A 16,752-nucleotide genomic window follows, 5' to 3' on the forward strand; every position below is an offset into this window, starting at 1 on the left:
CTTGAATATATTCTAAATTTCCAAAAGTAGCAATTGTTCATTTATATGCAATCAATAATGAGAAGTGTGTTTTGAGTGAAATGTATTTGACTGTAGAACTAATAGTTTACCAATATTTAATGTTTGAGTTCATTTTATCACAACTCAGTAAGAACTGCTCTAAATCTTCTTTGTTCTGCTTAGCTCTAAGTCTCTGTTCCTCCTATCCAAATGACAAACAAAGCCAATTAATTTATCATCAACATATCACTATATTTTGATTCAGTTACACATTTCTCAATATAGATTATCATCTTTGTCAATCATCTCTTTTAAAGAGCACCACTGGTAATTTATTTGTATTGTTTCACATTTATTTTGACTTAAAATAGTGAAAACTTTGTTGCTGAAATTTTTAGGTCAGATATTCACCATTATCATAAGTCTTTTGAGTTTAAAATACATCTAAAATCAATTCTGTGACCCTAATATCAACTATATATTATCAAATTCATGAAGAAACAACATATAAATGTTAAAGAAAAATTTCTAAACACTATAGACAATACCATAAAATTGAGAAAGGAAATGGGGAATGTGTCAAAGCGACAACAACCCGACCATAGAGCAGACAACAGCTGAAGGCCACCAATGGGTCTTCAATGTAGCGAGAAACTCCTGCACCAGTCCTTCAGCTGGCCCCTTAAAAAATATGTATACTAGTACAGTGATAATGGACGTCATACTAAACTCCGAAATTATACACAAGAAACTAAAATTAAAAATCATACAAGACTAACAAAGGCCAGAGGCATCGACTTGGGACAGGCTCAAAAGTTAAACATGTTTATGAGATCTCAACCCTCCCCTATACCTCTAGCCAATGTAGAAAAGTAAACGCATAATAATACGAATAACCAGTTTGAATTGATAGGTTGCTACTCAACTCACAAAAGTCCATTTTTTGGTGTGTACTTAATTGGAGAACATAATCAATCCTGCTATCAACATTATTCAAATATTATTATTAAACAACTGTGATAGATTTCTACATACCTTCTCTTCTCTTGCCCTCTTTGTCTTATATTCATTGAATGCTTGTTTCCTTTCGTTCAGCTGTTTAAGAGCTCCATATCTAGGGTCATTAACTATCACTTTCAGAGCTTGTTCCCATGATGCAGTAGACGACACACCCTATTAAAATACATACTACTATGAAATTTATTTAAAGTTAGCACTGTAATCAATCGACTTGGTCTGATAGTAAGAGATCACCTCTCCATTCATTTAAAACAGTAGATGAGATGAACATAATTGTTGATAAAGAATTTTTAAAACTTTTGGTTTTACTGAGAAGTTACAAATACTTTTTTTCTATGAACTATATACATTTTGAAATAATGAATTAGAATAAATACCCTGACCCTGACGTGTCTGCAATATTTTACCTTATCACGAAGCAGGTTTTTGAATGCTTCCATCGCCTCTTTTTTATTCCTAAATACAAGTGGAGCTTGTTCTTTTTTCACTGGTCTTTCTTCTTCACTTTCACTGGAACTGAAAAGACAACAACAAATTTCACAACCATTCTGTGAAGTAATTTAAGAATTTCATGTGTCTTAAAATCACTGAAAAAAATTTAACACTATCTCCCTGTAAAGAATCCTTGCAGCAATTCAGTACAAAGCCTGTTATAAGAAAAGATTACAGAATCTAGTGGCAGTTAAGCACTTCAATCTGGTTGACTTCTTTGCAAAATCAAACTTTTGGTATAAATTGTTTTTTTGTGCTTGTTGTGAATATGCATGAAATATTTGCCTCTGGATATTAAGTAAGCAACAATCAATCATTTAAATGGAATTGCTCAAGTACAAGGTCAACTGTAACAAAAGTCATAGATAATCTTACCTGCATATTACACAATTTCATCATAAACTTCTAGCATGGTTAAGAGTAGGTGAAAACTTTTTTTTTTTTTTTATCTATTAGTCTCAGGACTGGTGTTAAGTTTAAAGAGTGTTATGCTTAAGGAAACTCACACAAGTTTTTTCAAATAAAATCTGAGAGCTTTAGTTAGGTCATAATAAGGTAATGAAGAACAAAGCTCTCACATAGTGCTGCTGTAAAAAACCCAGAAAGACTACTAATGAAGAATGCAAAACAATGGGAACAGATCACAATGACCTCCAGAGGTACTGTGAGCTATAACACACCTATATAAAACTTATGCATAATGAACTAAAATAGAAATTGTGTCTAATAAAAGAGCTCCCTACCTTTCTGCTGTGTCAGCATCAGCTGGCTGTGTTATTCCAGAATTAGGAGGAGGTAATTCAATAGATGCTAGTGTAGCTTCCATGGCTGCCTGGATGGCAGATGATGGTTTTGATGGCTGGTTTGGTGCTGTTGTTGACTTTGCTGATGAATCTGTGGTATCATGGCCTGTATTTCTATTAACATACAATAACATTGAAATATTCTCATTTTCAATTAATTTTTAGCTTTTTAATATTTTGTGTTTTTAAAGCTACTATTTTTTCCCTACAAAATACAATGTCATTATAATTCAATGGATATATAGTGTTAATGGTACAAAACATAACAAAAATCAGTATTATGCATGTAATTCAGAGTTCAATGCTATTTTATGAGTAATAAGCATATAATTCTATAGGTCTATGTTGTATAATGAGTAATATATTTGTAGTTTCAGAGGTTAATGCTGTTTAATGGTAATATATTTGTTTATAGATCAATGCTCTTTAACCAGTAAAATGCATGTAAATTGCTGTTTTTCACATCAAATTAGGTTTCAATATTTCGACTTAGTTTAGGCGAAACAAAAAACCTCATATCGTTGGAAGTATGTTTAAAAAACAAAAATCCACAGCAATTGCAACAAATCCCGCTGGAACAGTCACACTTAAATTCCAAAGTCAACTCTGTCAACCTAAATCATTATCACATATTCCCAAAATACTAGTAATATATAAGGACTTTTCTACAATCACACTATGATTTATAATGCTTGTTCATTCAATAATTTTTTTATCTAAAAATTTATTTGTTTTTGTTTATGTGTCATATATCTTATAAATTTCTTTATTATTATTCTTGTTATAGATGAAAAATTCAATTCACATTGTTAACAAATAAATTGAAATTAAAATAATCTGAATATTTTTAATATAAATACTTACTTGTCTTGTTTGCTCATAGCTAAAAAATAAATAATAATGTCAGTATAACTCTTGAAGAGGGTTATTTTCGTGCAACGTGATCACCGTTTTTTATTTCACGTTCAACATGTTTTTACTTTTATTTGATGTTCAGTCGTGCAAGACGGGTGCCTCGTTCAACGTGTTCTGCTTATTTAATTTTACGTGCATCGTGATTTTCAAAGTCTTATTTTGCGTGATCGGTATTTTTCAAATAAAATTCAAAAACTTGGCAGGGATCTTCAAGAAATACGTTTTTAAACGCCGTAAACCAATTATAACATTAATGTGTATACTAAATCGGGAAAATCAAGTAAAACAAAGAGTTAATATATACAAGAATACAGTGATTGAGTCATAAAAGGTTCACATAAAAGTATTTATTTTTCGTGCAACGTTCATTACAGAAATTATTTCACGTTCAACGTGAAATTATGTCTTATTTCACGTTTTTTTCGTGCAAGCATCCCCCTTTACCATCCTCCTTGAAGAACATGAACAATTCAGATGGGTGAAAGCTTTATATATAACAGTGTTTTCCCTAGGCTATTCATGCATTGTGGTACCACTACGCATAAGATTCGGCCGCCATGCATTTATAATAGCCCCCATGCATCCCGCTATGTGTGAAATTTTTATTATCTTAATATAATGTGAAGTGACAAAACTCGGCAGGTGTTTCAAAATCACTGGACTGATAATTAATCATTATTAGATCTGATTTTACAACCACGTTGATTAGATAGAACAACAGTCAATGCTTCGATTACATAATAGAACTCGGGAGTTCAAATTGTTTTATTGATAAATATTATGGCCTCACACAGCTTCCAAATAGCCTTCCGTTGAACATAAAAAGTAATCCTTTTGCAGCATAAATTTTACATTTTTAAATCATGTTTGACATCGATAATTTATTGATTTATTTATATATCAAGCGCAGTTGATTAGTTGTAACAGAGAATAGTATACAAATCATTGGTTTGAAAAATGATATAACTTTGACCTCTGTAGCAGAGTTCAAACAATAAATGAGTCACTGAATATTTCAGATCGTCTGTTGTTGTGATGGATGATGTCAAAGATTATTTTATTTTTTAAACTGATCTTTCAAATTAGTTTTATTTAATCCAAAAGAAAACATTGATTGACTGTACCTTAAGTTGAATATCTATATCCAAATTAAATTTATTAAAAGGGCTGTAACCCATGATCACAAATTGAATGCTTTGTTTACAGTTGTTGAATGCCATGTGCTTTTTGGAGGGAAAATTTTAGGAAACCCCTTAACAGGAAACAGTTACATTTCATTGCTATTTATAGACAGTAAGAATTTCCTTTTGATTAACTGCTCAGATTTATAAATGAAAAACTAATTATTTCTTACGGTGAAACTGATAATACTTTAATACTCTACACCTAGGGGTTTGTAAAATGAAACGGGGGGACTGTTTTTTTGGGGGGGGGGTTATTTTTTCATAATATAACAAATATATTAAGCTCACCAGTCTGAAAAGAAATGGTTGAATGGATTTTAATTCTGAAAAACTCAATGTAGTTATTATTTCCATTAAAAATCTGAAACAAGCTATATATATAAGGTATTTCAAACATATATTATTGGCTTTATAAGAACATTAAAGACTGGTATGTACCTGTAGTAAAAAAATAACCTGGTAGAGCTTAAAAAAAATTCTACAGGGGCCCTTGGAAAGAGCTTTTGAATCCAGACTAACCTTTTGAGAAAATGTTAAGTATTGTTCCAGACTGTCTTGCAGATTATTGTTAAGTTTTTAAGCAGACTTACACAATTCATTTCAATAGTGTAATAAAAATAATTCTACAAAACAACGCCACACGCCGCATTGCAAATTCACCTTAAACCCACCATGCATCAAAAATTTTCTAGGGAAGACACTGTATAATAATTAAATAATAATTAAAAAGGTCATAATAATATTCATAAAAGAACAGAATTCAATTTCCCCTGTTGTTCCACATATTTAAACTTCCAAGGACAAGGACTCCAATATATATTTTGGTTTTTCTTCCAAATTATTCATAAATATCCCACAAGAAATGAAGGTATAAGATCACTTACAATGAAAATTTCCTTAAGAATTTAATTCCTCTAAAAATCAGTAAAGATTATTGAACTCATCCAAGACTTTGTTGGAACAAATTCCATTAAAATCTTGCAAAAATGTAGGGGTGCTTACAATGATTTGCAATTTTTCACATATATATTAATTAGATTTCAAATGGGCATAATTCCTATAAAAATAGTTGATGGTACTGATTTTTAGACTTTTTCTCAGATATTGGTGAAATATACCTTTGATAAGAAACATTCATATCAAACTCTGCTAATTCCTTTTGCAAGTTTGTATGAATGAGTGGATCAATCACCATACAAATATTTATACTTGGTCTATTTAAAAAAGCCAAGGGAGACATTATTGCTGATGTTTTACATTGTACATCAAATGAGTGTTTCTACCTTCTAATTCTTCCAATTCTTTTGGTTTAGTCCATCTGGATTCTTTTGTTTCTGTATTGTGGTAATATACTTTTCCTGTATCAGATTTATATACCTTCCAAGGACACTGTGATAGCTTTAGCTGAAATGTACATAGAGTCATATGAAGAGTTAGTTGATAATTTCTACTTGCCCTGTCAATAACTTATATCTAATTTACCATGTTTAATGTATTTTTCGATAGAAGAATAAAAACTGATCAGCTCAGAGACATAATAATTAAGTATCTCAAATAAAAAGTCACTTAATGATTAAACAGAATTGAATGTAAATAAAATAAGCTGTTGAAATAGGGCTGTTCATGGTTAGTTCAGCCATATTGGATAAGGGGCAGATTTTTTTGAAAGAGGTGGAAATAGTTTGAAAGTCCTATGCCTGTTTCTAAGCAACTGCTCTGTTTTAATGAAGTGTTCTCGTATTTTTCACACCATTATTACCTCCATTATGAAAATCTGCCCCCCTATCCAATATGGCCGAACTAACTGTGAAGAGCTCTATTCTTCCAGTTAAACTACACCAAAACTTTGTCTTTCATTTTTCACAAAAAGCACCAATAATGAGTTGAGAACAGCATTTATAAAGACATGCTTTTGTCTAATTCAATTTAAGACTACTATTAATCATACTTCTGCCTTTGTTTTAAGATCATCTGGTTTCTCCCAGCTGGAATGTTTTGTCACAGAGTTATAATAGTATGTCCTGCCATCTGGTGCCTTGTGTTCTGACCACACACTTTTCTAAATTTAAAATCAACATGTTATTAACAAGCCAACAATTTAAAAGCACACCAACATGTTATTAACAAGCCAACAATTTAAAAGCACACCAACATGTTATTAACAAGCCAACAATTTAAAAGCACACCAACATGTTATTAACAAGCCAACAATTTAAAAGCACACCAACATGTTATTAACAAGCCAACAATTTAAAAGCACACCAACATGTTATTAACAAGCCAACAATTTAAAAGCACACCAACATGTTATTAACAAGCCAACAATTTAAAAGCACACCAACATGTTATTAACAAGCCAACAATTTAAAAGCACACCAACATGTTATTAACAAGCCAACAATTTAAAAGCACACCAACATGTTATTAACAAGCCAACAATTTAAAAGCACACCAACATGTTATTAACAAGCCAACAATTTAAAAGCACACCAACATGTTATTAACAAGCCAACAATTTAAAAGCACACCAACATGTTATTAACAAGCCAACAATTTAAAAGCACACCAACATGTTATTAACAAGCCAACAATTTAAAAGCACACCAACATGTTATTAATAAGCCAACAATTTAAAAGCACACCAACATGTTATTAACAAGCCAACAATTTAAAAGCACACCAACATGTTATTAACAAGCCAACAATTTAAAAGCACACCAACATGTTATTAACAAGCCAACAATTTAAAAGCACACCAACATGTTATTAACAAGCCAACAATTGTATACTTTTGTTCTGATAAATGAGGAATAATTAATGAACTTAAGGCTGTTAGTTTTCTCGTTTGAATTGTTTTACATTGTAATATCGGGGCCATTTATAGCTGACTATGCGGTATGGGCTTTGTTCATTGTTGAAGGCTGTACAGTGACCTATAGTTGTTAATTTCTGTGTCATTTTGGTCTCTTGTGGACAGTTGTCTCATTGGCAATCATACCACATCTTCTTTTTTTATATTCACATCAATTGCCAAGTATTCAGACCTCACAAAACATATTACGACTAGAAATTGATATTGTAATTGATAATTTAAGTTTATACATAAAAATGTTTATGAATTATTTTCTCATAAAACTTTTGAAGACAAAATTTGAAAAGTGATGTTTCAGAAATTAAAATTTAAAACAAAAGCATTTCAAAGGCCACAACTGTACTAAAACTTTTATATTACAGACTTTGAACATAAATGCAATCATGATAAATATAGCAGGGGTAAGTTAGGTTTACCTTTTCCTGTTTACCGTCACCAGATGAAGGAGAATTAGATGCTGAACCTGTCTGTGCTACAGCTGCCACGACGGGATTTACTCCTGCAAAACAATTTATAAGTTTTTTTATTATACTTTGTGGACAACATTTAAACATGATAAACGTATTAAAAACTAAACTCCATTTAGTGTTGAATATGTACATTGAGTCATGACAGGGTGTTAACTCCTGTCACAATTTGCAATGTGCAGTAAACCAACTTATTTTCATGGACACTATTTTGTGTTTCCCTTTTCTAGTTCTGTGAAAAAAAAATGACTGACTAGGAATCGTAGCTCTTTATGAGGGAGATCAATTCCCCGAAAACATACAATATAAATCATGAAAGCTAATGTCACCTGCTAATATGCACCTGTCTAATTCTGCTAAAGAGTGAAGGAATGTGACCATATATTTTTTTTTAAACAAAATGATCAAATAAACAATACCTGCTGGAGGAAACATAGGTGGCATTCCTGGTGGCATCCCTCCAGGTGGAAATCCTCCTGGTGGCATTCCCCCTGGTGGCATTCCTCCAGGTGGAACTGGGAAACCTAAGATGAAACAAAAATAAAGTTTTTAAATTAAATCTATAGGGTAGTACATGTATGAAGTCCTATTGTGTGTGTGTGTTTTTTTTACCACAGCACTAAGGCAAATATTTGTTTACACTTTAAATGTTCTATTTTGACACACATTATTTAGTCATTAATGGTTTCTATATAACGCCAGTCATTCATGAAGTGTAATATAACAAATAGTATTAACAAATTCTGTATCTAACATTAATGTTTAGGGAAAGTATCTTATCTAAGTGTAGATAGAGTTTGCACAATTTATGAGACAAATTATTTATTGTGTATTATAACCAATGTGTAAATCTATAATAAACACATGTACAAGTAACAGTGTGTTGATATAATAATTAAGATAACACTAATAGGGGTGTAGAATACAAATTTTGATAGTGAAATGATTTAATGGTATTGTTTCACAGAAGCATTTTGTCAGTGACAAATTAAATGTACTTGACAGAAATTATTCAACTCATCATTTTTTTAAATACTGTACATACATGACATACATGATAAAGTTTAAAGAAGACATTTTGAATCTTTACTTTAAATTTTTGATTGAACAAAATATGAAAAAAGGTTAATGCGAGGGCAACTTTGACAATCTATGCAGTACATGATTTATAGTAATTGACATCCTTAATAGGAGGATAACTAATTACTTAGTACACTACCTGTTAGGATGATAACTAATTACTTAGTACACTACCTGTTAGGATGATAACTAATTACTTAGTACACTACCTGTTAGGATGATAACTAATTACTTAGTACACTACATGTACCTGTTAGGATGATAACTAATTACTTAGTACACTACCTGTTAGGATGATAACTAATTACTTAGTACACTACCTGTTGGTGGCATGACAGGTGGCATTATTGGAGGAGCATTCATATCAGGCCCTCCTGGACCCATTGGTGGCATAAATCTTGGTGGTCCTCCAGGCATGCCAGGTGGCATCTAACAATTAAAATAAATAATATTTAGTTGTAAATAATATAAACAAAACAGTCAATTGTAAGAGCTGTAAAACAAATACCTCACAAATGTTTTCTACAGCCAGTTACATGTATATGTACTTATTTACAAATAAGTAAAATACAAAAAATATGTGCATGTTTTTTTTAAAAAAGGCAAGCAAAATGAGTTACAAACAACTTGACATAAAAACTAGTGTTGAGAAAAATTCCTGGCTATTGATTACCGGTAAATTTAAGAAAATTCAGGCCGCCCGTAAAAGTCCAAATTACTTTTTGCCAATTCATTGTCAATTTCTTAGTTTTGGGTTCTATTGTACTAAAATTTAGGAATCAAATCGACATTTAGCCTTAAAGCATAAAAAGTATGGAATATGATGCTAGATGATACATGTATATCATTTGTCTTTTGTTATTTTTAGGTTGACAAAACACTTTTAAACAGTGGACCCAAACACACCTGAATGTTAAAGATGTACCAATACTCTGTTGTTTAGATTATTAATTTACATTTTTTCCTGATTTTGTTCTTTCATGTTGACAGTGGACAGAGATGCTAATTTATTTTTAATCAGATATCATTTTGTGTCTTTCTATGGACCTTTTTAAATGTTATCATTAATTTTTATTTTTTAAGCATTTGTTTTGTCCTATTCTAACGGAAACTTAACTGTTTTATATACTATATGTACTAAAGTTCCACATAATTGTATGCAAACGATTTTAAAATAGTAACTCAAAACTAAAATGACATGTTGATGTTAATTATATATATATTATGTTAATGGAGTGAAAACAAGTCACTTGTTCTCAGGTTTGAGTCTAAACTAAAAACGCATGGCAACTAAGAGTTAGTTTTGTATTTCTTAGACTGCAGAAACTATACATATTTTGTTTTACAAACCTAATGTTCCATGCATATGCATGGATTATCTATAAAACATCAAAAATCAAAATTTTGTTAGTTTAAGTACCTACCCCAAAAGGTGACCTTGAAGCTGGATTTGGAGGTCCTGTTGGATAATCAGGTGGTTGCTAAAATTAAATTATTCACAATTTGTTATAATGATTATGATGAACGTTAAATTATAAATGAGGCTTTAAGTTATTTATAACAGAGATTTCAAAGTTAAAAGTTCATTATAACAAATGGACAAAAATGGCTGTATTTACACCTCAAAAACTACTCTGAGTACACTTCAGACTTGTCAAGTTGTTAAAGGTTTAAATGCCTGGCATCCAACAACAAATGGAAGTTTTTAACGACCTTGACTGGCTATACAGCCGTTGCACGGTTGGTAAACCTGGCATCCACTAGACATATAAAAGTTTAATGCATTTTGTGTTTCAGCATGTTCAGAGAGATATAACATGTATAATCTGTTGGGGATTTTGATGGGCATTTTTTTCCCTTTCTGCGGAAGGTGCAAAAATAAGAAAACACAGGTCTGAATTGCTTTGATTCTCTCTACTCAGTTAAATCCTTTAATCAGTTAAACCCTTTAACTCACCTATAGTTGAAGATACCTATATATATTGTCCATGTCAATTAAGGACAATCAATACAATAGTCAATACAATGTAGTTTTAACCTGAGAGGGAGCATCTCAAAGTTGTTCATAACTTAGTTTATTCTTACACCTTCTCGGCTTCTGCATGAAAAAAAAATGCCCATCAAAATATTTAATAAATCAAAGTGCTGGATAGCACCTCAGGGAAATTTGCAACTGAAGATGTGTATTATTTCAGATAGGTTATAGACGTGTATTATTTCAAATATCACAGCTTTGATGTCTTTAACTAAACCATTGTCTCTTCAGCAATTTTCAAAAATCACTTTTTTCATGTGTTCATGGTGTTTGTCATATAAAATTTTGATATTTTCTATTGCTACCTTAAACTGTAGATCTAAAAAAAAATCAAATAAACAGAAAGCGCTGTTAATTTCTTTCTGTGCCTATGCCATGTGAAGGACCTGTGATATTTTTTTTATTGATTTAGTTAGGTCCTTCATATTTGTTTTTAGTAAATTGTTTTGTTACTGATAAACCCGTTAGTTTTCTTGTTTGAATTGTTCCACAAGTTTCATATCAGGGCCTTTTTATAGCTTACTATATGCATGATATGGTATGAGTTTTCCCATTGTTTACGACTGTATGCATGGTGGCCTATAGTTGTTAATATAAATTACTCCTTTGAACTCTTTGGATAGCATTGATTCATTTGCCAAAAATACCACATCTTTTTTTTTTTAAATAACTTAAATTAAATTACTTAAATAAGTGCAACTGTTCATGAAAGTGAATTTATATTAAAGGCTTTGATCAGTAAATGTTTCCACCAAAATTGAGATTCAAGTTTGAAAGGTCCTTCACTCAGTTTTTTGGAGCATATACTATCAGTTCCGTATTATCCTTGTTTAATTTTAACATGTTCGAGCACATCCACTTGTTGATATCAGCTACGCAAGCCTCAAGTCGCTTGAACATGAAATAAACTTGTGTGTCGTCTGCATAATAGTGATAACTCATGTTATGACGTTTACATATTTCGCCAATTGGTCTTGAGAAAATGCAATAAAGTTTTGGTCCCAGGACCAATTCTTGAGGAACACCAAAAAGGAGACGAATCTCATCTGAAAGAACGAACCAATAGCCATTCGTTAAGTCCGCGTCTTGAGATACGACTTCAACAAACTAAGTGCTGTACCGGTTATCCCACAAGAGTATTCCATCCACTTTATCAGAATAGGATGATCTTTAACATCGAAAGCAGCTGATTGGTCTAGTATTAGTAAAACGACACAACAGTTGTTATCAAGTGCAACAGTGATGTCATGATGTACACGAAGTAATGCTGTCTCAGTCAAATGACACGCACGGTAGGCTCATTGTACATTGTCGTGAAGAGAGTTTGTCGTATGATGGTTTTCAAAGCGGGTCTCAACAACCTTTTTGACTACTTTGGATACAAACGGAAGATTCGAGACGGGTCGATAATTTTTCAATACCTCTTTGTCTAGACCAGCCTTTTTCAAGAGTGGTTGAACAACTGCCTCTTTGAAAGATGGTGGTACACAACACTGTTCGAGTGACAAGTTCACTATCTTGGTGATGACGGCAGCCAAACTGTTCAAACACGGTTTTAATATCTTTGTCGGAAGTGGATCTGATTCGCATGATTTTGTTGGAGCTTTCAAATTATTATACATACTTCCTGTACAGATGCAGGTGTAAAGTAGGTGAGTGGTTGGCCTTCAAATTTTAAATCGTATTTGAGTTCTTCATTCTCATATGCAGACGATTCATTCAGTAAACAAAGGTTGGTCTTTTGACTTTATTGTTTCAATTTTTCCAAGGAAAAAATTCCTGAATCTACATTTGATAATTCAATTTCACTCTGATGCAATGGCAAAACCACAATGTTTATGTTTCCCATTAGACCGTTTGTGAGCTTATGTAGTTTCTTTTGACCATGTCCAACTTCAGAAATTTTATTTAAGTAATAATCTGTCTTGCATTTGAAGAGCAGTTTGCTTGTTCTGGAACAATGTTCTTTGTAAATTTGTTTATGTACTTCAAGTTTTGTTTTTCGCATTTGGCGCTCAGCTTTGCGCCGTTCACGCTTATCAAATCGCAACTCATCAGTGTACCACTCAGTGTTTGGTCGTTGAGTGATAACTTTTGATTGTTCTAGAGCATGCTTGTCGAGGACAGTTTGAAGCACCGAGTCGTATGACGCAACAACCTGTTCAACCGAAGTATTTTGCTCATTTAGGAGAAGAGAATTGTTTATATCCATTTCGATGTTTTCAATGTTTATTTCTTTGAACTTCTGAAAACTCACGGACTTTCTTTGCTTTGGTGGTTTTGTTATATTAAGTTTACAACAGTCAAGGGACTTACTTAAATGAGTGATTTTCTAAATCACTGATTTAAGTAACATTATTTCCATACAGATTGGAAGTAAGAGTTGTCTTTCTTTAATAATCACCTATTTAAGTAGTACAAATTATTCACTAGAAGAAGTGATTGAATTTTATTATAGCTTTAAATATAGAATACTAATGATCCAGGGACTAATTATGTTTCTAAATTTATCAGAACCAACATCTGTGTTGTCTAGGATGACCAAGTCATTTCAGGTGATGACCTTGTACTGAATCTAGGATAATGACATAAAAATCACTTGTTTAAGTATCATACCTCTATTTCCTCCCCAAAAATCACTTATTTAAGTATCATTATTTTAATAACCCCCACTAATTTCAACACCCCCGAACAGTGAAATTTTTAATCGCGAACAGTAGAATTTTATTACATAATCTAAAAGATGAAACCTTGAACTTTACAGGAAAAATACTCCCACTGCTGGGAAAAATCTGTTAAGAAAGTATGAGTCTATTATGTAAAGCCATTATTATAGCATATTTTCAACTAAAATAGAATTTGCAGATAAATGATAGCATCAAAGGCATAAACCTTGCTACATGAAAGAAGCAAAAAGTTCATTTTTGCCAATCTTATTAATGAAAAGATATTATTAAAACCTATGTGTTTACAATTTTGGTAAAACTACAAAATCACAATTTGTGACAAAACTTCAATTTTGTTACTCAAATAAGTGATTTAAAAATCACTTATTTGAGTAAGTCCCCTGACTGTACAAAGAACTGCAAAATGATCTAGCGAGGAAATGCCTTTGTCATCACAGATTTGCAGATCCTCAATTGACGGCACTCTAGCAAGAATGGAACTATTCTCCCTTTTTGGAATCAGGGGACTTATTGAAATAAGTGATTTTTAAATCACTTATTTGACTTGAGTAGCAAATTCGAAGTTTTATCACAAATTGTGATTTTGTAGTTTTACCAAAATTTTAACTACATAAGGTTTAGGGGTCATCCATAATTGTCAACCATTTTCCAAAGTGTACAAAACGTACACTTTTTCAGACCCCCCACCCTCCCTCAAAAAGTGTACATCAACCATTTTCCGATTTCAAGAGAAGAATCCGTCATTCTTAATAAAATAGAAGATCCTGTCAATTATATCTTAGTTTAATATAGAAATTTGCATTGAAAAAAAAACTAAAACATATCTGACTGTTTTATTTGATGACATCTATCTGTGATGCTTGTGTTTTGTCAGAATAAAGAGTACAAAGATTAGTGTTTCCCCTATCACACAGTGGGAATGGTAAGAAAAATAAGTTTACTTCCGGTTTACTGGTTTACTATAATTTTGGAATGCGCTCATTACAAGGAAATTAATCGAAGGACCAGTTTAAAATCTTTTCATAAAATGGCGTCTTGTCAAAATCAAAACATTCAAAGAATTTAGTGTTTCCATCAATTTTGTTTATTAAACAGAGTAAAACGATATAGATCAACAATAAAGCAGGTGAAATTGACAATCGGGGTACTGAGAAATGCTTGCAAACTTTTTGTTTAAATAATTTTACTAGTTCACATTTTTGAAAGATTTAGTTTTCATATGATTTGATCTTTTAATCGTTCAATCCCGATTGAGTAGCATTATGATATAGAAATCATTATCATCAAGTAAAAAATAATAAAGAAGAAATAAGAAGAGAACCACACCCAAGCCAATTCTCGATTTTATAAATCGACTTTCCCTACGGAAACGATATAAATTCCGGAAATTTAAAAAAAAGCGTACTGTAAAAATGTTGATTTTTTAACCCCCTCCCCCCAAGTGTACGTTTTGTACACTTTGGAAAATGGTTGACAATTATGGATGACCCCTTAAATAATATCTTTTCATTAGTAAAATCTTTTAAGTAGCAAGGTTTATGCCTTTGATGCTATCATTTAGCTGCAAATTCTAATTTAGTTGAAAAAATGACATCTGGCACGCCGGCTATTTTTATTTTTTTCTGGGACGCCTTCCTACGATGTAGTTACAATGTCCAACCTTTTTGTGCTTCTTGATGCAAAATAATTCCAGAAATATCCAAAAGAAATGATAAAATAAGATACTATTCCATTTGAGGTGGGCATATATATTTTCTTGTTTTCAAAATGGTTTCCCAGAATTACAAAGAAACATCACTTCCGGAGAATATAAAATATTAAACTCAGTAAAATTTGATGGAACTGAATTTTCGGAAAGATTTTATTCACATTCAAATTTCGGGTCTGTCAAATTTTACTGAGTTTTGGGAAAAGTTGCAAGTCCAAATATTTATGATGTCTTGAAAGGCTATTTTCTTTTTTTTTCTTTGACGCCTTACATCCACTTCCAACAAAACATAAAATAACCTTTCAAGACCTCATAATTATTTTGACTGTCTATACTCAGAGTAGTTTTTGAGGTAAATACAACCATTTTTGTCCATTTGTTACGATGAACCTTATATTATATATTCTTAAATTTTCAGAAAAAAATGACATCTACAGGATAATCTGGAGGACGATAGGACTCATCTTGTGTAATCAGGACGTGTCTAGCAGACTCACAGGTTCGTGATACACTGATACTGCATAAAAAAAGTAGCTGAACGTGTACTTCACACTTGTTTAATTATTGACAAACCTGATGCAGGATATTTATCTTATCATACGGGTGATAGTAAAGGAATTTTCTTTATTTTTTGGTTGATAGCGAAACCAGTTTTCTTTTAAAAATAAAGAAATATGTGAAAACAAAAGTATTTTTCATAAAAACACGCAACCTACCGCCATCTTGAATTCGGAAGTCCTAAAAAAATATAGTTTTGGAAACAATACCGGATACATTTCCGGAATTTTATTTCAATTAGAAGGTGTCAGACCACCACTGATTATAAAATATCCCTAGTATAGATCTGTTCAACCAAATTTTGAAATTTTCACAGCTTTCTAATTTAAATATTTTAGCTTAAGTTTAACTTTATAAAAACCAGGTATATCCTGAATTGTACATATATCAGCTTTCTGCATGTAAATTTTCAACATACCTTTTTATTAGGGTCTTTCCGTTTAGAATTTTTCTCGGAGATAAGTTTTTTGTCATTTGTCATTATGCTTTTTTCTTATTTTTGATTTAAAACATACAAAAACGTATATCCAAATTTTAAAAAGTTTAAAATAAACAATTTAAAATGCATGGGCTTGATAATATGTGTATGGAGTTTCGTGTGTAGGTTTTAGTAGACGACATCTGATTAACTATATAGGGGACATCCAAAGACTGCCGGCGGTTGAATAACCCGATATAAACATAAATATAGATATGAATCGATACTAGCAAACTAGTGGAAATGGATTTGTTTAGGTTTGTTTGATTTTATCAGAGACATATAATACAATATGTGTCTCTGATTTTATCATATTGGTTTCGAATAATCATTCATCATCGTTTTACTGGTATTAGAATGAGTTTTTGTGGATCGAATCAGTTAATCAAATGGATTACCCCTGTCTCATTTTCAATTTGTTGACATTCTTGTCCTTTTAATAACTGAACACGA

The 16,752-nt window shown here is 31.6% G+C and overlaps 1 protein-coding gene across 5 annotated transcripts in view; it reads right to left on the bottom strand.

Moving 5' to 3' along the window:
- LOC139513601 (pre-mRNA-processing factor 40 homolog B-like) overlaps positions 1-16,042 on the bottom strand; it is a 31,374-nt gene extending 15,332 nt beyond the window's left edge. For 2 of the 5 annotated variants that reach the window (XM_071302251.1, XM_071302247.1), the window contains exons 1-12: positions 15,980-16,041; positions 10,258-10,314; positions 9,154-9,262; positions 8,173-8,277; positions 7,703-7,785; positions 6,363-6,473; positions 5,698-5,818; positions 3,180-3,198; positions 2,256-2,429; positions 1,428-1,536; positions 1,036-1,173; positions 111-202 (exon numbers count right to left, since the gene is read on the bottom strand). In XM_071302251.1, coding sequence (XP_071158352.1) covers positions 111-202; positions 1,036-1,173; positions 1,428-1,536; positions 2,256-2,429; positions 3,180-3,198; positions 5,698-5,818; positions 6,363-6,473; positions 7,703-7,785; positions 8,173-8,277; positions 9,154-9,262; positions 10,258-10,314; positions 15,980-16,039 — 1,178 coding nt within the window. In that variant the 5' untranslated portion in view covers positions 16,040-16,041. The other 3 variants (XM_071302249.1, XM_071302248.1, XM_071302250.1) reach the window with 3 other exon arrangements.
- Positions 16,043-16,752: the final 710 nt, after the last annotated feature.

This window comes from Mytilus edulis, chromosome 2 (assembly GCF_963676685.1).
Source record: "Mytilus edulis chromosome 2, xbMytEdul2.2, whole genome shotgun sequence".
Classification (NCBI taxonomy): Eukaryota; Metazoa; Mollusca; class Bivalvia; order Mytilida; family Mytilidae; genus Mytilus; species Mytilus edulis.